The 21,533-nt window shown below is 47.9% G+C and overlaps 1 protein-coding gene across 1 annotated transcript in view; it reads right to left on the bottom strand.

The window, feature by feature from the left end:
* KMT2A (lysine methyltransferase 2A) overlaps positions 1-7,643 on the bottom strand; it is an 85,442-nt gene extending 77,799 nt beyond the window's left edge. Inside the window, 1 exon segment of the mRNA XM_053900389.1 lies at positions 7,175-7,643. Within this exon segment, the coding sequence (XP_053756364.1) occupies positions 7,175-7,606 (432 nt within the window). The 5' untranslated portion in view covers positions 7,607-7,643.
* Positions 7,644-21,533: the final 13,890 nt, after the last annotated feature.

Here is a 21,533-nt window from a genome sequence, read left to right on the forward strand (position 1 = left end):
GCTGTAAAAGGAGAATGAAACAATGGTGCTTCAGCAAAGCACAGATCGGAAGGGTTGGACCTCCCTAAAACAGTCCCCATGTTTGAAAGGTTCATCGCTCATACAGCTCAAAGACATCAAACCATCTATGCCCAAACATTCCAACCAAACAAAACCAAAAATGCAAGAAAACAGATAAAACCTATGAGAGAGACTCCCAACTCTAGAGCTAAATGCCAGCGGGATAGATCCAACCCACTGGTAGGACACAGAGCACTGCTGCAGTGATAATTAAAGGTAAGTTTTCTGGGGGAAATCCCTTCGGTCTATTTGTCAAATAGAAAAACAACTACTCATTTCAAAGGAAGGGGAATTTTCATACCCAGTACAGAAAACTGCCAACTAACTCTTACATTTATGTCTTTATTTCCTTAAAACTAAGGCTCATTAAATATGTCCGGCATCTAAAAAGTTTAGCCAAGTGTGGCCTCTAAGAAGTTTCGTACTAATCCTACCAGAGGACTTCTATCGTCCCAAACAACTACAAATCACACGACCAAACCCGTCTTTCAAATATCTTAGTCTTTGAAAGCAAGCGTCTGGCAGTGTAGCCTCATGGTCGGCTTCCCCTGGTGTGTAACCTGACAAGGTACAAAGCTCATTGAAATATTTAACAGTGGTGGTATGGATTTCTCTGGATAGGTCAAGAAAAGCAGCTCATCCTTTTTAAAAACATAAAGAACCATTTTATGGGATGTCATTCCCTCTGTTCAAGTGTCTGTGTATTTCCTCGGGGCTTTCTCAGAGATCTTATTGAGGGGGAAAATGAAAAGGCTAACAAAAGGACCCCTTTTCTCTCCCTATTCCCAATATAATCCGCCTCGGCCACAGGGCCAGTAGCATCCACACTGTCATAAATGCCAGCAATTAGAGAATTAGGCCATAAAACCACCCACTCAGGTATAAGAGCGCGGGCCTCCAGCTTTATTTAATGCATGCCATAAAGATCCTGTACTTCCTTCTTTCAGGCCTTCTTCACAACCAATGAAATGACAATAACAACAAAAAAAGTAGCCCTTTGTCTGCCTGCCCCATACCGATGTGATCAATGAAACCATCTGGGTCCAGGTGAAGGATTTAAGATTCCTTTTTCCTAATAAAGACTCCATTTCCTCTCACATGCCACATTGAGATCCATTAAAGGCCAGGCTGCATTTAGAGCAGTGATATGATGATGGAAAGTGAAGTGAAATGACATTTTCCAATTATTTGACTTTACTCTGAAACTACTCTAGAAGCCTAGCCAATTCCTGAACTTCTCAAGAAATACTGGAACCTACAAGAGTATTCTTCATTAACTCAATAATTTCTAGAACCTCCTGAAGTCTTTGCTAATGAAAAAAGTTCATTCAAACCTGAAAGTTAATGTTCATTCAGTCTGCGTTTTACAATCTGATACAGTTTAGGAGCAGATCAATAACTTCATACGATTATCTTCACAACCTACCGGTCCACACAAATCCCGAGTGTGTGTGATTTACTCCATGATAAAGTTGTATTTATCAAGCTTTAGACCAAACTAGGTAAGACCCACACAAATACTTTTTTCTAACAGTGAGCTCTTCAGGCTTCCTCTTTCCGCTACGGCCCATGGGGTTAAAAATAGGACTTAGAAAGTACAGGTATGTTATGTCAGACTCATTAGTAATGTAACCTTTCTTAATCCCTGGAAATAACATGTGCAAACAAAAGAAGTTCCCATCCCAGCAATCCTAGAATAAATTCCTCCCCAAGTAGTGACAGTCACATAGCTTCCCCCTTTCTCAAAGGTCTATGCCACTGGGCTCTCCACCTTGGCAGAGGAAAAATGGAAAGACAAGATATTCACAAAAGGCCCTACCAAAGGCCTTCAAGTTAAGTGCTAGAAGGAAACTGAAGTTCTGTGCCAACACTAGTGGAATGTGGGCAGGCACAAAGAGGTCTTAATTAGGAGACCTACAATTAAAACAGTGAGTCTCCAAAAGAGAGAGAAGAGTCTGTTCTGCCTCCGAGCAAGCAAGGCACCGTTGCCCCCCTCCCCCGCCCCCAGCTACGGGGCAAGGAAGGCAACTCACGGAGTCGGAGTCTGCACAGATGCTCCACGGAGGGACAGCTCCAAGGTGAGCAAAGAGATGGAAAGTGAGTCAAGATGGGAGTATTTTCTCTTCTCCACTTCCAGTCAGGGGGCAAATCACTATTTTGTGAATGATGATTCACTAAAGGGGAAGAACTGTGCCTTCAGAATATTAAATGGAAGGAAAAGACTGGCACATGTCATATGCTTTTCAGTGAGAATGAAGAAAAGTTCTCAAGACTGCCTTTCTGATGCTCAGTATAAACCAAAGTCCTGCATTTCACAGCTTAGTAACAGCTACTCCGGGCAACGTAGGTACTGTCACTCTGGATGCATATATTCGTTAGCGCACAGAAGTTTTCTTCTCATTTAAAAGCTGTCCCACCTAAAGGAATACAGCACCTGGACTGAAATACTTCCCTTTTGCAGTCCGGAATCCACAACACTGAAAACCTGAAACAAAAGTCAGCCAAACGAGAGGGCCTCTAAACACAAGACAATGACTTGTATTTAAAATCTGATCTTCAACTGTCTATAAATGAAATTGGTCAATTTCAACAAAGAGCTTCTCCCATACAGGTAAGTCCTTCTATCTTCATACAATGAAAACTTTCCCACTAAGCTGGAATTTCTCTTCCCAATGATAACACCGGTTAACTGGGCAAACGGACTAACATTAAAAATTACCAAGTAGGCTCACCGACTCTTGACTCTTTAAATAAACTCAGAATACAAAGTTCTGACCCGGCCCCCCAAAAATAATAGAATAGAAACGAATCAGAATACTGGAGCAGAAAAGATTCATGAGCTAATATTTAGCCCAACCTTTTCATTGTACAGATCAGATATGTAAGGTTAAAAGTGAACTGCCCAAGGTCCCATCACTGGTCAATGAGAGATGAGGGCGGGGAGAGCCCTTGTCCGCTGACTTCCATGCTGAGGCTTCTTCTGCTCCGCTTGTGTTCTCTGCTTCACTTTCTTTCTGTCAAGCTCAGGATTAGCTGTGAAGGTGATGAAGGAACAACTCCCCCTCTTGGTACACATGCCCAGTGAACATCCAAAACAAAAAACAAAATCACTCTCCAACTGCCCTTGGCCTACAGGAACATCATCTTTTCTAGGCCCAACCCAAGAGCGTGCCTTGGTCCACCTCAACTAAACTGCCATTTCGAATGAAAACAAAGATCAACCAATGCTGTCATTCAATTTCCACTTAGATCTACTTAAAATGTGCCATGTTACGATCGCAAGGGAAATTCTGCCTTTAACATTTTATGAGGTGGTTAAGGAAGAAGGTAAGTGGACTGTGAAAGTAATAACCGAAGACTAGCTGCTGATATATAAACCATTTCTGGGGTTTCTATTAAAAACAGCTCAAATTCGAGTCGACAGAGAAGATGCCGTGCCATGTTTATTGAGATGGCACCGTATGGTGGCATTAACAGGACCTGAGACAATCCTCAGAAAAGTGGGACAGTGTGGAGGGGAAAGGGAGACGAAGAAGCAGACCTCTGTGATTTCTTACTGTGCTCAGTTAAGTCAAACTTAAATTCGGCTTCCTGATTGTCAGACAAAAAGCCGAAACAGAGGAGACCAGCAACACCTAAATATTTGCTTAAAATAATCCCGTTCTGACAGAAGTTGGTCATGAAGAACTGTTACACGTAGTCGTTACCCAGAGATATTCAGTACAAGGGAAGTTACGGACCTGTGGCAGTGAAGGACAAGTCTCCATGGCTAAAGGAGTTTAAACAGGGAAGTGATCTGGAAGTTCTATCACCTTTCAACCACCTGAACTTACTAGCTGTGTAAGTATCAGCTTACATTTTGTTATAGACAAGTTATTGTCATCATTCACTTAAAGCAAACCAGAATTTCAAGAGGCTAGCCTCATTTTAGGTCACAAAACCATTTCTTCATGAATCCAGACAAGGCTTGATACAGATCTGTGAGTGAATTCTGAGAAACAATCTTTAGAATTCTATGTCAGCCCAGGGGAACCCTGAACTTCCCCTCTGGAATCTTATCATTGATTTGTGAGACTCTGTAACAAAACGCTTGGTTTCTACACTGAAAACTACCAGGTCAAAGGACCCAATCACTACGGTTTAGTACTGAACCGTACTATGGGTTAGTACTAATCAACACATACCATCAACCCGTATACATCTTAGATTGCCTCTAACTACCACATAAAAAGCCTACCAGTGGAACAACAGCTCATTCAAACCCAATTCAGAAAAAATACTGAAATTTAATATAAGGAGTCAACCACTCTTCTCATTGTCAAGCAGCAACAACTGTTCAGGCAAAAGTTTTAAAGAAAAAAAAAAAAAAACGTACTAATATGATCTTATTTGAAGTAACTGCAATTCCTTAACAGGCTTTACACTACACACTACTGCTAAGCAAAATAATGCCAGTGGATAAGGAAGTGTTAGCACCTGATTAAAACTTTAAAAGTGATTTGTCAAAGACCAACAGATAAAATATTCTGGTGCCCAGACATTAGGTCCCTGAATCCAGGTGGTTCTCTTTCTAACCAGTCTCTTGAAAAGCTACGATTGGAAGCTGTCAGCATAAAACTTTGCTTTTGAATAGGTGATAACATTTGGAATGTGAACACTTGGTCCCTCAATACAAAATACATAAGCATGCTACACAAGGAGAAAATACGTCTCAAGATCCCTTTAAAATAGACTAACTTCTCCTAATAGAGACTTTCTTATCATACTCAAATATACATGGGGCTAAAATTCTACATATAACCAGGCAAGTCTCAATTTTGAAAATAAGCAGGTAAATGAAATGTCAGTAAGTCTTTTTTTTTTTTTTTTTTTTTTTTTTTTTTTTTTTGCTGCCGTATCTTTTAAAAAAGCAAAATCAACTCACATTTAAGCACCAACTCCATGCAAGTAACCTGAACGGTTCAGTCTTTTTGTCATGTATGAGGCCTTTGGTTCTCCAACTACATGGGATCTGTGTTGTTAGCTTAAAAAATACAGAATTGGCCTTTCAAAAAAAAATAATAATCTACAGCAACCAATAAATAGTCTCAAACAACCCTGCTGACTGCAGCTGCCTTCTGAAGGCTGGGAAAAGGAGGTGGAGACAGAGCGGAGAGAGGCAGGGAAAAGGGACGCTGCGGCTAGCTACATAGCAAGGAACACGCCCCCATCATGTCCTCCTTGCTCTGTCAGAAGGCGGGCTGTTGTCAGTCTCCTGATCAGGCTGCCTTAGAAACGATTTTTAAAAGGAGGCAGGAAGACTAACAACTAAAAAATGCCAGCTCCTTGAAAGGAGGGGCCAGGGTCTCTGGGATCTTCTCCCTCCCCTTCTTCCCAGGATCTTTCCGTATATCTAAAGGGGTGCAGGGCACAATAGGGGACAAGGGGTTTGCCCGGGACCAACGGCAGAGCACGCAGGAAACGGCTGGTTGTTATCTTTCCCTTTCTGTTTCAATCAAGAGCACTCCAGAGCAGCAACCCCCTACCCCCCCCCCCTTCGCTTCAGCCCCTAGCAGCTGCTCTTCCTCCTCCTAGCATCCCCCATCTCATCCCCCCTCCCCTACAATTCAAACTCCCCCTTCTGCATCCAATGGAAAACAAATACGCAACGCCACTGGCTGAACCTGAACTCAACTTCCCTTCCCAGGGCAACTTTCCTTTTTGCTGAAGGGGGCTGAGTAACGCTGATCAAGGCATCCCCATTCCTGCCCCAGTACTAATGGGGAAGGGGCAAAACTCTTGAGCCTTCGTCCACCTTGGGTCCCCCTATAAGAATCAGAGAGATAACCCTAACTCCTCCTTCTAAGGAATAACTTTGCTTCATGGCCCCCCTCTTTCCCCCAACCAAAAGCAACCACCACCAGAAGCATAATAAAGTAAAACTGTCCCTTATCTACTCTCCTCACCCCAACCCTGCTTCCCCCACCCCTTCCAAGCCCCAGGATTGGCCTAGGAAAAGGTGGATCAATAGTGAAATGACGGAGAAAAGGAGAAGGGCGGGAGGGAGCTAGGGCTGGAGACTGCGTGCTCTCAGGCGCAGTGGGTGGGGTAGGAGAGCAGCTGCTTCCCCTGGGAGGATGCTGCCCAAGTCCCCCCACAAACACCTCCCCTCACAGGGGCCCCCTTCCCCAGAGCTGGAGGGAAAGCCTGCCTCCTCTCCAGGGGGAACGGTGGAAAGCGGCTCCTCTCTGAGCCTAGGGGACAGTGGACTGTTTTCCTCTCAAAGATGCCACCAATCCTTCATTCTAAAGGAGGGAAAGGGTGGAGTGAAGGTAGAGTAATTCCCTGCTACCAATAGGCTAGAAACTGTAGCTCTGTAAGATGGGGGAAACAGACTGCTGGTCGAGGAGATCACCGTTATCTTCAGCGGGAAAGGAGGTGAAGGGAGGCAAGGTGAAGAGGCAAGTAGATTCTTCCTGGCGGGGTAGGGAAGGAGGAGGGAGGATCTCTCTGCACGGGGTGGGGGGTGGAGGGTGGAGGTGAAGGAAGGGGGAGTGGCTGGTAGTGCAGGGACCTGGCCCGGGGATGGGGCGAGGGTTCATCAGGTTTTCGGAAGCAAGGTGCTGCAAGAGACATCGGTCCCCAAGGGGTAGGAGAAGAACGTGGCCCTGGATGAGGCCATCACCCGAGAGATGCCCAAGAGGAAAACTGCCCCAAGAGTAAAACATCTGCCCAGAGAGGGAGGCGGGGATGTGGCGGGATCAGGTCTCTAGGAGGGAGGGAGGGAGGAATCTTGCTCGGATGAGGTAATCTGTGAAAGGGAGGAGGGGTTCAGTCCCGGGATGGGAAACCCCGGCGAGGGGTCTGTGCCAAGGGATTTGGGGAAGGGTCAGGGGAAGGAGGCGGGGGGCAAACGCCCTCAGCCGGATGGGTCCAAACCCCGGGGTGGGGGCGCCTAGGGGTCTGCACCCATGTATGGGGGGGGGGGGGTCCCAAGATGGGAGGGCCGTTTGCCCCGGGTCAGGGACCCCAGGAGGGTCCCGGAATTGGGATGCTCCACAATCCCGGATGGGGGAGGGGAGGGGGCTCCGCAGAGGGTCGAGACCCCGGGCCTGGGGGTTCCTCGCCCCCTTACCTCTCCGCTGCCGCCTCCCCCGCCGCTCTCCCCAAACACGGCCCGGAACCGGCGCAGGTTGGTGCCGATGGCGGCCGAGACCTGCAGCGCCGCGTCGAAGCCCGGGCCCACCCGGAGCAGGGCCGGCCCAGAGGAGGCTGAGGACGATGACGAAGACGAAGACGAGGCGGACGACGAAGAGGCTGCTGAGGCGGCGGCCGCTCCCCCTGGAACCCCAGCCCCGCTGCTTCCCGCCGCCGCCGCCGCGGCCGCCACAGCCGGGGGGGAGGGGGGCGCCCCGGGGCCGCCGCCGCCGACCGGGGGCCCGGGGGGAAGCAGCAGGGCCGGGACGCGTTGCCGCGGGGCGCCCCCCAGGCCCCGGCGCCCCCCGCCGCCGCCGCCCCCGGTGGTCCCGGGTCGGGCGGGGAAGCGCCACCGACAGCTGTGCGCCATGTTCGCCCCGTGAAGTGAAGCAGCGAGAGGGAGAGGCGACAACACAGGGGGGCGGGGAGGCGGAGGGGGGGGCCGAGGGCCCCGGAACCTGCCTGAGCCGCTCGGCGCCGCCCGGCGGCCTGCACCCAGCCGGCCGCTATGCAGAGCGCCGGGCCGCGCCCGCCCGCCCCGCAATCTGTATAGCGGGCTCGGGCCTACGCTCCAGACGCCGGGCCGCGGCTACGCCAGGCCGAGGCCCGGGCCGCCGCCGCCCGCCCGCCCGTCCGCCCCGCAACCTGGATAAGTGCATGCCCCGCCCTCCGGGAGCGGCATTGCTGGGGAAAAGGAGGGGGGAAGGAAGCCCAGGAGCCCGACGCGGAGCGCGGGTTCCGGGGAGAGGGGGAGGGGGCGAGGACTACAGGGAGGATGGAGGCGGAGGGAGCCCGGCCGCCTGCAGCCTCGAGAGCCGAGAGGCCGCTTACACACGTTCCCGGGATGCGCTGGGAATCGAACCGCCCGGGAGAGCAGCTTCCAGTATAGCGCGGCTGCCGGGTCGGGGACGAGTGAGCCTCCTTCTCTGCCTCGAGGCACGGAGACAAGATGGGTTAGCCCTCATTTAACGCTTCTAGGATAAAAGAGCCCTTATTGTACCATATGCAAAACGGAAGCGTTGCCCAGTTTACTACATGCAGAATAGAAAGGCCCTCAATGAACGCGCTTTAAAAATTAAAAAAAAAAAAAAAAAAAAGAGAGAGAGAGAGAGAGGGCCCCTCCCATTTTCACGCTGGAGCTCTCTCCAAAATGCACACATCGAGGGGCAGGTCTCCCGCCACCTCCTCGCACTCGGGGCTTTGGAACCTCTGTCTCTCGTGCCCTTCTGCAGAGAGTTGGGTCGTGTTTCTCCAGCCCGGGCATTGGGGCCACGGCGTGCTCCGCTAACGAGGCGGTGTTACAACGAAGCTGAAGCTGGATGGCTAACGGGGCCTGGAGGGAAGAGGCGGGCAAAAGCGCCCCCGCCCCTTCTTCCTCAGTTCTCTGCCTGCCGCTGCATGCAAAGCAGACCCTAATGTATGCATGCAGAGGGAGGGGGGCTCGCGAGCACGTTTCTGATTAAGAGAGGGGGAGGAGAAGAGCGTTGGGCATTATGATACACTGGGTGGAAGGGGCCCGCCGGCGGCGAGCTCATTGCGCGGGGTTAGTAGGCTGAGGGGGGAGGGGGAAGGAAGGAGGGCGAGGGCGGGGGATGAATATCCACCCGGTTTACTTTATTGCGGGAAAGAGGGGAGGGCGCCTCAAGCTGGGCGTTAGAAGCCTCCAAGGCTGGGAAAGCGGAGAGGGGAGGGAGGGGTTTGTGCCGGGAGAACTTGTGTTGGCCGAGGCTGGGGGATCGATACACACAGCCTGCAGGCCCCGGGGTAGCCTCCATCCCCCCAGCCGAGGTGGAGTTCGCTGGAAGGTCACGCAGCCTTCCCGGACTCCCGCACGGGTACGGCGCACACTGCTTGTAATATTACAGCCCGGGGCGGCGAATTTGGGAAGGAGGGGGAGGGTCGTGGTGAGCAGGTTGCAATCAGCTCTGGCCCTCTGGAGGGTGCACTGCACGCCTCCAGAGAAGGTCCACGGCCTCCTGGTGCTGAAAACCTACGTCCCTCCGCCGCCGAAACGTTAGTGCTGAGCGAACGACCGGGTGGGGGCTAGAGGGGAGCAGAGAAAGGGAGGAGACACGGGCAAGCTCCAACTCCCCCAACTCGTCCGGGATCGATCGTCGTTCCAACCGCGCAGGATGGAGCCCAGATGGTTTGCAAAGCGCACACTCACAGGGCACACGCAGAACCAGATTCCGTTGTTACATCGCCTGGTTTACTGGGTGCAAAAAGGGTGGGAGTAGCGGGAGAGTCTCTTAAACGGCAGCCCCAGGACTCTGCTAAGGATATTAGACACCCCATTGTGGACGGTTTCTCCATTGCAATATATTTGGCGGTAGGAGCTGGGGGGTTTGCTTCAGTGTAGCTGCTCTGATCAGTTACAGATTGGCGACCACGTGGATTCCCTCATGCATCCTGATTTGTTCACTCTCTCACTCTTTCTCGCTTATTTTTCTTTTGTATTTGCCGCCCCCCTTCTTTAATATGCATAACGGTCTGCAGAGGTAATAGGCAGGGGACTGAGTGACAGGCTTTACATAACTATGTCAACAGGATTTCTTCCCGTCCTCCACCCCCGAGAAAACATAAACGGCCGGGTTCTGAGAAACCTCACTTCAAGCACACTTCATTTGGCACAGGTGGGAGGTCGGTAGGTTGGGTGGGGGCAGCAGGAAGGAAGAATGCCAGTGAAGATTGTCAGAAGTCCTCTAGACTCAAGCATCTGGGTAGAAAAACTCCTTGAGAAATCTAGCTTGTCTCTTTGCCTCCAGACTAGTCCAAAAGGAGCCAGAGCAAAGCAGAATTTGGTTTATTGTTGGGGCTTTTAAGGCAGAAAGAATGATAACTTACATTTGTTGGGTGCTCTCTTTGACCTGGGTGCATTCGCATCTCACCAACCCTCTGAGATAAGTCTGATTTTACAAGGGGGGAAACTGAGGCCTAGGATAACGTCCAAGGTCGCACAGCTAGTAAGCGGCAGCACTCAAAGTCATGGGGGTCTGACGCCTATATCCGCCAATCATACTGCTGATCCCCAAAAGACATACTATGCCACCTCACACCCATTAGGATGGCTACTATAAAAAAGCAAATAGGGGCGCCTGGGTGGCTCAGTCAGTCGAGCGTGGGACTCTTGATCTCAGCTCAGGTCATCATCTCACGCTGGTGAGATCAAGCCCCACTTCAGGCTTTACTCACACGCGTTCTCTCTCTAAAAAACAAAAACAAAAAACTCAGAAGACAATAAGTGCTGGTGAGGATGCAGAGAAATTGGAACCCTTGTTGGTGGGAACGTAAAATGGTACAGCTGCGGTGGAAAGCAGTCACAGAAATCATGGGGGTTCCTCAAAAAATTAAAAATAGAATCACCGGGTGATCCATCCATTCCACTTATGGGTATATACCCAAAAGGATTGAAAGCGGGGTCTCAAAGAGAGATTTGTGCACCCATGTCCGTCGCAACATTATTCGTAATAGCTAAAACATGGAAGCAACTCACGTTGTCTGATGAATGGATTCAACATGTGGTACCTTCATATGCTGGAATATTATTCAGCCTTAAAAAGGAAGGAAAACCTGTGCTATGCTACACTATGGATGAATCATGGGGGCATCGTGCTAAGTGAAATAAGCCAGCCACAAGAAGACAAAAGACAAGTACTGTATGATTCCACTTATGTGAGGTACGTAGAGTATTCAGAATCATGGAGACAGAAAGTATGGTGGTTGCCAGGGGTAGGGTGGGGAAGAATGGTGATTTTCTGTTTAATAGGTATAAAGTCTCAGATTTACAATATGAAAAGAATTACGGGGTTGGATGATGGTAATGGCTGTACAACTATGAATGTACTAAAAAGACATGTTTGATTTTAATTCAGTTGTTTTAAATGTTTATTTTTGAGACAGAGAAAGAGAGAGACAGAGCGTGAGCAGGGGAGGGGCAGACAGAGAGGGAGACAGAGAATGCAAAGCAGGTTCCAGGCTCTGAGCTGTCGGCACAGAGCCGGATACAGGGCTTGAGCTCACGAACCGCAAGATCATGACCTGAGCCGAAGTCAGTCGCTTAACCAACTGAGCCACCCAGGTGCCCCCAGTTTCTTTTTCTTGAATACCTAATATATTCATATGGTTAAATGTTTAAAGGAATTAAAGTCTTTCCTCCACTGTTGCTCTGAACTCCCCTCCTGCAGTCATAGCTTACCTCTTCTTAGGGGCAGCTAACGTTATCAGTGTCTCATATAATTCTTCCAGGGATAGTTTGTGCCTATACAAGCAAGTGCGTATAGAAGTTTTCTCATAAATGAAAGAATATCACCCCCACTTCCTGGATCTTGCCTGGAAATCTGTATCTTGGAAATAATTCCTATTAGTAGATGGCATTTCCTCATTCTCAGGGCTGCACGGAATAGATATAGCATAATTTACTTCACCAGTTCTCCGTCAGTGGGGACTTACGTTGTTTCTAAACTTTTGTTCTTTCAAACAATTTTACAGTGCATTGTTTTGACTATTTGTAATTTTGCCAGTGTGCAAATATATCTGTAGTACAAATTTCTAGAAGTGGGATTACTGAGTCAAAAGGTACGTATATTTGGAAATTTGAGAGATGTTGTCCCCAGTAAAGATTGTACTAATTCATACCCCCACCAGCAATGTTTAAGAGAGCATCTTTCCCCCCTATCCTTCCAGAAAGGATTTTTAACTTCTTGATCTTTGACAACCTACTGGAAATGCACATATTTCACTTTTTTTTCCCCAAACAACAAAAGGAAACATTTAAGACAAGAACCCCAAATCGTGCCCCTTTCTGCAAGCTCATGTTCTGGTTTGAATGGACCTCGAGATGTTTACTCCCTTTTCTCCTCCCTGGAAAGACTTTTCATAGCAAACCAGTATGCCACAAATCTGGGCTTGAACTGTAGGTCCGATAAAACTGTAGCCATGTGATCTTGAAGCAGGCCACCAGGCTCATTACGCCTGTTTCCTAATTTGCAAAAATAAGGATATTAATAGCAACTTCATAAGAGTATTATGAAGGTTGAATGACATAATGTAAATAAAGTGTCTTCTCTCTCATTCAGGTAGACACATTTCCCCTCAGGGATTTCCTTAGGCATTAGTGAAGATACCCTCTCTCAAATCAGCAATTTCCTTTCTCCAAATAGGCCCCCACTGGAAAACATTGCAGTAGTGGTCCCAAAAGTCATCGAACTAAGAAAGAACGGTGGCTGATGGGGCTCCTGGGTGGCTCAGTCGGTTAAGCGTCCGACTTCGGCTCAGGTCATGATCTCCCTGTTCTCGAGTTTGAGCCCCACATCAGGCTCTCTGCTGACAGCTCAGAGCCTGAAGCCTGCTTTGAACTCTGTGTCTCCCTCTCTCTCTGCCCCTTCCCCAATCATGCTCTGTCTCTTTCTCTCTCAAAAATAAATAAACATTTGAAAAACAAAAAAAAGAACGGTGGCTGAGTCGTTTCAACTTGCCCATTGGAAGACTTGAGCATCACTGAACAGAAGACAGTTCAGAATCTTTAGATGCTACTGTCTTGTGGGGAAGAAAGGGTCAAGTCCATTACCCTTTGCACAGGCATCCTTCCTAAAGGAAGAAATGGTTACATTTTGCTACTGCCCTGAATCCATGAGTTCCCATTTCTGAGCTCCAAAAGAATTACGTATAGCTACGTCTGTGACTAAAAGGACTTTAAGTACTGACCCCAGTGTGGACAGCTGGCTTTAAGTAAAGGATTAGTTGTAGTCCCTGCCAAAGGTAAGGACTAGATGATTTGGGAGCCAGGAACTCTTTGAGAACAGGAATCGTGTTTTACTTCTCTTTTATTTTATTTTAGTATTTTTGAGAGAGCGTGAGCGGGGTTGGGGCAGAGAGAGAGGGGCTCTGCAGTGACAGCAGTGAGTCAAAGATGGGGCTTGAACTTACAAACCTTGAGATCGTGATCTGAGCCGAAGTTAGAAGCTCAACCGACGGAGTCACCCAGGTGCCCCGTGTATTACCTGTCTTTGCATCCTCTGTGCTAAGCAGTGTCTGTACCAGTCCAATTAATGTTTGCAGAATAAGTGACCCTTCCCGGCTGAACTCTCAGTCGTTAGGATTCATGCCCAAAGACTCTTGTTTTATCAGAGGAATTCAGCAGTTGCATATACTTATTTGTTTTAAAAACACATTTTAGGGGCGCCTGGGTGGCGCAGTCGGTTAAGCGTCCGACTTCAGCCAGGTCATGATCTCGCGGTCCGTGAGTTCGAGCCCCGCGTCAGGCTCTGGGCTGATGGCTCGGAGCCTGGAGCCTGTTTCCGATTCTGTGTCTCCCTCTCTCTCTGCCCCTCCCCCGTTCATGCTCTGTCTCTCTCTGTCCCAAAAATAAATTAAAAAACGTTGAAAAAAAAAATTTAAAAAAAAAATAAAAAAAAAACACATTTTATTTAAGGGGTGCCTGGGCGGCTCGGTTGGTTAAGTACCCGACTTCAGCTCAGGTCACGATCTCCCCGTTCCCAAATTCAAGCCCCGCATCGGGCTCTGTGCTGACAGCTCGGAGCCTGGAGCCTGCTTCGGATTCTGTGTCTCCCTCTCTCTCTGCTCCTCCCCTTCTCGCACTCTCTCTCTCTCTCTCAAAAATAAACAAACATTAAAAAAAAAATGTTTTTTAAAGGTACATGTGGAAAAGCGTCAAAAGAGGGCTGCACAGATCATACCAAGGGTTTTGGATTTTATGCAAGCCAGGTTAGGAAACAATGGAAAGATTTCAGGGAGCGACCGGCATCATGAACTTTGTGCCACATCACTGTGACAACTGGGTGTAAGAAACAGGCTGATGGTGAAACCAGAAGCAGAGAATGCAGTTAGAATATCTCTGAGCTCTTCCAGGACTTAAGACTCGTACATCCGTATGCGGTAGTCCAGATTATGTAGATTATGGGTGCAGTGGTAGTGGAGACGTAGGAATGAGATTCCAAAGATAGTTGGTAGAGAGAATGACTTTTGGTGTCCATTCAGATATGGAGGGTGAAGAAGAGAGGCTTTTCTCAGGTTGCCAGCTAGGGTCGATCAAGCAGATGCTGACACCACCCTCGAAGACAAGGACAAAAGGAGGAAGGTGATTTTGGAGGTGATGAGCTGCCTGCAGGTGTGGCTTTTAATAGGCAGCTGGATAGATCTGACTGGAGCTCGAGAACAGGCTAAAAAAATCTAGATCTGGGATTTGGAGGCATCGAGTTGGCCGCCAAGACCGTGGGCCTGGATGAGACCACACAGAAAGAGTGTGGGTAGCACTCAGAGACAAATGGGTCAAGAAGGGAACCAGAGGAAACCCATATCTGCTGGGTGGGCTGACAAAAAGTAGCCGAGGAAAGGAAACTCAGAAAGAATGCTCAGTGAGGGAGAAAGGGGGCTAGAGAGAAGCCAAAGGAGAAAGCGTTTCAAACAGAAGAGCTGTAAACAATGTCAAATGTGGCAGCCAGATCAAGAGGCGAAAGGACTGAAGAGTGTCCCTCATAGTCCTAGGGAAGTCACAAGCCATCGTGGTGAAAGAAGTTGCAGGGAAAAAGCAAAGTCTGAAGTCAGGTCGCATTTGGTTGAGGAAGAAATGAAAAGGACGAGAAGCGAGTGGAGGCAACTCTTTGGAGGGGTTCGGCTGCAAAAGGAAAGAGAAAGACTTTCGCTGGAGCCCCTTCACATGTGGTTAAGAGTTTTTCGTTTGTCACTTTCTTTTAAGTTTATTTATTTTGATTTTTTTTAAGTTCACTTATTTTGAGAGAAAGAGACAGAGCGAGCAGGGAAGGGGCAGAATCAGAGAATCCCGAGCAGGCTCCTGGCTGCCAACGCAGAGCCTGACATGGGGCTCGAACTCATGAACCGCGAGATCATGACCAGAGCCGAAAACAAGAGTCAGATGCTTAGCCTACTGAACCACCCAGGTGACCCATTGTTGTAGCTTTTTAAGCTAACTTTTGATTGTTATAAAAGTAATATATGCAAGGTGAAATTTTTCAAACAGCATGGAACAGTTAAAAGTCTGAATATCCCTTCCTTCCCTCCAAAGGTAATCACTGTTAAGTTTGTGGTCTAATACTTCAGAATATAAATAAGCACATATACATATAAAATTCACCAATCTCTACGTATAGAAACATACACAGTCTGTATAGAGAGATACTCAATGTGATTATAACATACAAACTAGTATGCCTGATCCCCTCATTTTTTTCACTTAACAATACGACCTGGAAACCTTTCCAGATCTTTCCGACCTTATCACCTGCCTCTCTCTCCCCTAGTTCATTGTGCTCTCGCTGCACTGACCTCCTCGCAGTTCCTGGAACACACCAGGCACACTCACACCTTAAGGCTCCTGCACCTGCTGTTGCCTCTGCCTGGAATGTTCTTCCCCCAGATATCCTCTTGGCTCCCTCTCTCATTTCCTTCAGGTCGCTACTCAGTGTCACCTCCTCAGAGAGGCAACTCCCTATCACTTGTGGAACCTTACCCGACTTCATTTTTCTTCCCAGCACTTCTTGTCTATTACGCGTCTGTTGCCCTGTTGGGTGTCGTGTCCCGCACAAGGATATGAGCTCTGTGAAGAGAGGGACCTTGTCTACCTCACTACTCTATGTCCAGGGCCTAGAATTCCTGGCCCTTAGCAGGTACTCAGTAAAATAGGAAAGAAAATGTACAGAGGTAGCGTAGCATAGCGGTATGGATAACAGCACAGCGGTTAAGAGGGCTAGTTCAAATTGCGTGGGTTCTGATCTCTCTCCGGAGGCGTGTGCACTTGGGTGAGTGAATCGGCGTTCTCTGCAAGATAGGGACACACCAGTGCCTAACTCCCCGGGTTGGTGTGAGGTTTACAGTGCGAACATAGGAAACGTGCTTCGAACGGTAGCTGACACGGAGTGAATCGGAAGGCATGATCCCTGCTTGATTATCCGGAGCGTCCTGCGAAGCCTCTAGCAGCTCGGAGGTCAGCGGCTCCTTCTTCCAGCTCTTTTTCACTTCCTTGATTATTATTATTATCCCTTCTTGGCCTCCTTTCTCTGACCTTCACCCCTTAAACATCGGTGTCTCCCGAGTGCTTTTCATTTCTTACATTCTCTTAGGGTGAACTCATGGTTTGAACTACTGGCAGAGTGGCCCAAACCGCACTGTTCCCCGGGGCCTCAGACTCTCGAATCCAACTGCTTTGAGCGTTTCCATCCTAATTACTCGTTAGGTTCTATGACTCACGGACGTGTGGGTTCCTCAAGGGCAGGGATAGTTTCTATGTTATCTTTACCTCCGCTTCTCTGGAGGAGGTGCTCTTGGTAGCTGTACTTGGTAGGTGTGCACAGTCTAGGGAAGGGAAAGAGACAATAAATGCATGACTGTGATGGGCCGGCTGGGGACAAGTGCTATTAAGCAGGACAAAGAGAAGAGAAGGCTGCGAGGGAGGCGGCGGTGCGATGGTTTTGTGAAGGTTGGCCGGGGAAGACCTTTGGATATTTGAACAGAGCGCTGAGGGAGACGATGATGTCTGAGGAGAGAGTGTCCCCAGCGTAAACCAGCAAATACCGAAGGCCTGAGGTGGAGTGTGTTGAGAAGGGGGCCAGTGAGGCTGGTGTGGAGTGGCTGAGGGGACTAGTGGTAGGAGATGAGGTGAACAAAGTAATGGCGGGGGTGGGGGTGGGGGTTCAGATTACACAGGGACTTAAAAGGAGATGACAGGCCATTGGAGGGTTCTAAAGAGAAGACTGACAAAATATGACTTAGGATTTTCTTTACACTTTTTTAAATGTTTATTTATTTTTGAGAGAGAGAGACAGAGCGTGAGAGGGGGAGGGTCGGAGAGAGGGGAAGACACAGAATCTGAAGCGGGCTCCAGGCTCTGAACTGTCAGCCCAGAGCCCGATGCGGGTGTTTGAACTCATGAACCGTGAGATTGTGATCTGAGCTGAAGTCATGACCTGGGCTGAAGTCAGTCGCTCAACCGACTGAGCATCCCAGGTGCCCCATGACTTCATACTTGGAAGGGTGACTCTGGCTGTGGGTAAAAGAACAGACTAGAGGGATGGGAGCTTGCTGGCTCAGTGGGTGGAGCCTGTGACTCTTTCTCCGGGTCGTGAGTTTGAGTCCCATGTTGGGTGTAGAGATTACCTAAAAATAAAATCTTAAAAAAAAAAAAAAGGAAAAAGAATAGATAAGAGAGAGGCAAGGGTAGGAGCAGGGAGATCTGCTGGAAGATTACTGCACTGGTCCAGGTGACAGATAATGGGGTCTTGGCCTTGGGTGGTAGTGTGGAGGTGATGAGAAATGGTCAGATTCAGGATATATTACAAAGACAGAGTGGGAATTTGCCGATGTGTTAAGCGTAGGGCATGAGAGAAAGAGCGTCGAGGATGAATGGATACATAAATGATTAAGTGAATTGAATGTATATATTTATGCTCATTATAGAGTGACGGATTACAAGAGCTGCCTAGGTCAGAAAATAAATAAATGGTGGGCGCCTGGGTGGCTCAGTTGGTTAAGCGTCCGATTTCGGCTCAGGTCATGATCTCACGATTCGGGAGTTCGAGCCCCATATGGGACCTCTCTGCTGTCAGCGTAGAGCCCGCTTTGGATCCTCTGTCCTCCTCTCTCTGCCCCTCCCTTTCTCTCTGTCTCGGTCTCTCTCTCAAAAAAATAAACATTAAAAAAAGATAAAATAAATGGGGAAAATTGCTTAATGACCATGCAACCAAGTTTCTGAAAAGAATATCTACGTTCACAGCCTCCATTTTCTTACCATGCCTATACGCTTCAAACCACTATCACCTGCCTGCCATCCCCACTGATACGGCTGTCATAAAAAAAACCCTGTGACTTTCGGGGTGCTAAAACTAATGAAGACTTTTTAGTTCTTGTTCTCGGTCTTTTCGTAGCATCGTTGAACTTCTGGTGTCTGTGACCCCCACTCTTTCCTTCCTACTTTTTCCTCCTACCTCTCTCAACTCTCTATCTCAAACCCCTTCACTGGCTTCTTTTCATGTAAATGTCGGTGTTTCTCAGAGTTATGTTCTTAGCCCTCTTTTCTTTCCAGTATTTCATTCATTTAAATACTTACTGGGGCACCTGGGTGGCTCAGTCGGTTAAGTGTCCGACTTCGGCTCAGGTCATGATCTCGCGGTCCGTGAGTTCGAGCCCCGCGTCAGGCCGTGTGCTGACAGCTCGGAGCCTGGAGCCTGCTTCGGATTCTGTGTCTCCCTCTCTCTCTGCTCCTCCTCTGCTCATGCTCTGTCTCTTTCAAAAAAAAAAAAAAAAAAAAAAAAAGAACATTAAAAAAAAACCACCTTACTGATTGTTTATTAAAGTCCAGGGACAATTCTAGGTGTTGGGAAAATAGTAATAAACAAAACCTGGAAAAATGCCTGCCTTCCCCCATGGAGCTTACTCACTTTTCCCAAGCAACCTCACCTCATACTCAAGTCCCCAGTCATCCCCGATGTGCTTGTGACTTCCAAATTCACATCTCCGCCACTAACCACTTTTCAGTTTTCTTTATTTCTTTAAGTTTTTATTTAAATTCTGATTAGTTCACATACAGGGCAATATTAGTTTAAAATTCTTTAATGTTTATTTCTTTATTTTTTTTAAGTTTATTTATTTACTTATTTTGAGAGACAGTGTGCGCCCGAGCAGGGGAGGGGCAGAGAGAGGGGGAGAGAGAGAGAGAATCCCAAGCAGATTCTGTGCTGTCAGAGCAGAGCTCCAAGCGGGGCTTGAACTCATGAACCATGAGATCGTGACCTGGGCCGAAACCAAGAGTCAGACACTGAACTGACTGAGCCATCCAGGTGCCCCTGATTTGTTTATTTTGGGGAGAGAGAGAGAGAGAGAGAGTGAGAGAGAGGCAGAGAGAGAGAGGGAGACAGAGAATCCCAAGCAGGCTCCTTGCTGTCAGTACAGAGCCCAAATGTGGGGCTCTGAGCCACCCAGGCGCTCCTAACTTTTATTTTTTTTTCAACATTTTTTTTTAATTTATTTTTGGGACAGAGAGAGACAGAGCATGAACGGGGGAGGGGCAGAGAGAGAGGGAGACACAGAATCGGAAACAGGCTCCAGGCTCTGAGCCATCAGCCCAGAGCCTGACGCGGGGCTCGAACTCACGGACCGCGAGATCGTGACCTGGCTGAAGTCAGACGCTTAACCGACTGCGCCACCCAGGCGCCCCGCTCCTAACTTTTAAACTGCAGACACATATAACCAATATTCTGTTGGGCACCTTCACTTGTATGTCCTTAAACTGAATTCCTCTTTACATTGAAGTCTGCCTCTTTCTGAATCACCTCTTCTAATGGCCTCACCGTGCGCTCCCGCTTGCCCATTTGTCTTCAGGGTTACTGCAATAGTTCCCAGTCTAATCGTCCTCTGCTGCAAGACTGAACTTCCTCAAATGCAAATTAGACCGTACTTTTAATACTTAAATATTTAAGATACTTGCATAATTCCTATCGTCTTCAAGATCCTTATTATTTGTTCAAATGCTCCCTCACTTCTTACCTCCAAACACACCTCTGATTCCTTGTGTTGTTTGCCTTCCTGGATGGCGATTTTCTTGCATGGTCATGCTTTGGTGCATGTTATTCCCTCTGTTTAAAATGCCGTTCCTTCCCCACTTGTCCCGTTGGCCAACGTCTAGGTCCGGCTCACGTGTTACCCGCTCTGCTCCAGCCTTCTTTAAACTGTCCTGTGTGTACAACCATCGCGTAATATGCAGACTTCTGCTGTGGCTATTTACATGCTGTATCGTCACTGTGTGGTTTGAAATTGTTCATTTTGCTACCTCTTCCACTAGACTGTGAGCACTGTGAAGGTAGGAAAGATGTCTTTTTTAAAAAAAAAATTTTTTTTTCAACGTTTTTTATTTATTCTTGGGACAGAGAGAGACAGAGCATGAACGGGGGGGGGGGGGGCAGAGAGAGAGGGAGACACAGAATCGGAAACAGGCTCCAGGCTCTGAGCCATCAGCCCAGAGCCTGACGCAGGGCTCGAACTCACAGACCGCAAGATCGTGACCTGGCTGAAGTCGGACGCTTAACCGACTGCGCCACCCAGGCGCCCCAAGATGTCTCTTGTTCTAGTGTCCCAAGAACCTAATATGACCTGTAACAAGAGTGTGATAAATGTTTGTTGAACCAATAAATGAACAAACGAAAATGGGGGGTGGATAGGGAGAGGGCCCCGAAGATTAGAAAGGGAGAGAATCAAGAGCAAATATAGAAGGATAGTTTTGGAAAGAATGTCCAAAATGCTTCCCTCTAGGACGATAGAAAGGGAGGAAGGGTAGTTAGGAACAGATTAGTTTGAGGCGAAGGGGAGGAAATTGAAGGAGTCCGTGCTGGACAGTTTCGACTTTCTCCTTTTTTTTTTTTTTTTTAACGTTTATTTATTTTTGAGACAGAGAGAGACAGAGCATGAACGGGGGAGGGGCAGAGAGAGAGGGAGACACAGAATCGGAAGCAGGCTCCAGGCTCTGAGCCATCAGCCCAGAGCCCGGCGCGGGGCTCGAACTCACGGACCGCGAGATCGTGACCTGAGCTGAAGTCGGACGCTTAACCGACCGAGCCACCCAGGCGCCCCTCCACTTTCTCCTTAATGCAGTAGGTAAAGTATACCTCTTTTCTGGAAGACTTGCATGTGAGTGAAGATTCTGAATCAGCTTCTTCGAATCTCAAATTTCACACCTGGAAAACACTCTGTTCTCTATCCCCAAAACCTTATCTTCTGCCAAGTTGCAAGAACCAAGGAGATCGTACAGGATAGGGCTTTGAGCTCTTTAAATAAGTAGCAATGGACCTACTGACCATTATTTAAATAGGACTTCAATTCCATGCAGTTGAAACCTGTTAAATTCCAAAGTCCCTTCCATTTTATCACTCCTTTTAATTCTGTGTGTTGTCGATCCCGCAGTTCTGGAATGGGAGGCATTTTGTTGGCCTCCAAATTACTTTGAAGAAATTCACTGGACCTAACATTATCAAGTGAGTGTTTTCTTTTTACTAGGGGGAGAAAAAAGGGTACAAGTGAGCAATATTATCCTCTCACCGAGATGTCTAGCTTTTTTTTTTTTTTTTTTTTGGAGTCATGCTTAAAGTCTAACTAAATGGTCTAAAATTGGTTTAGGATTCCTTTCAGCCACCAATGCCAACTTATCTTAGGCTAACAGGAATAGAGTTCAGTTGATCTAATTTAGAACAAATTTTTATCCGTAGATGGGATGGAAAATCTAGGTGAGGATTAAGGTCATGGCCAAGGTACAAAAGGAGGAGGAAGTCTGAGTTAAT

The sequence above is a fragment of the Panthera pardus genome, unplaced genomic scaffold (genome assembly GCF_024362965.1).
Source record: "Panthera pardus isolate Hobbes unplaced genomic scaffold, ASM2436296v1 HiC_scaffold_12, whole genome shotgun sequence".
NCBI lineage: Eukaryota > Metazoa > Chordata > Mammalia > Carnivora > Felidae > Panthera > Panthera pardus.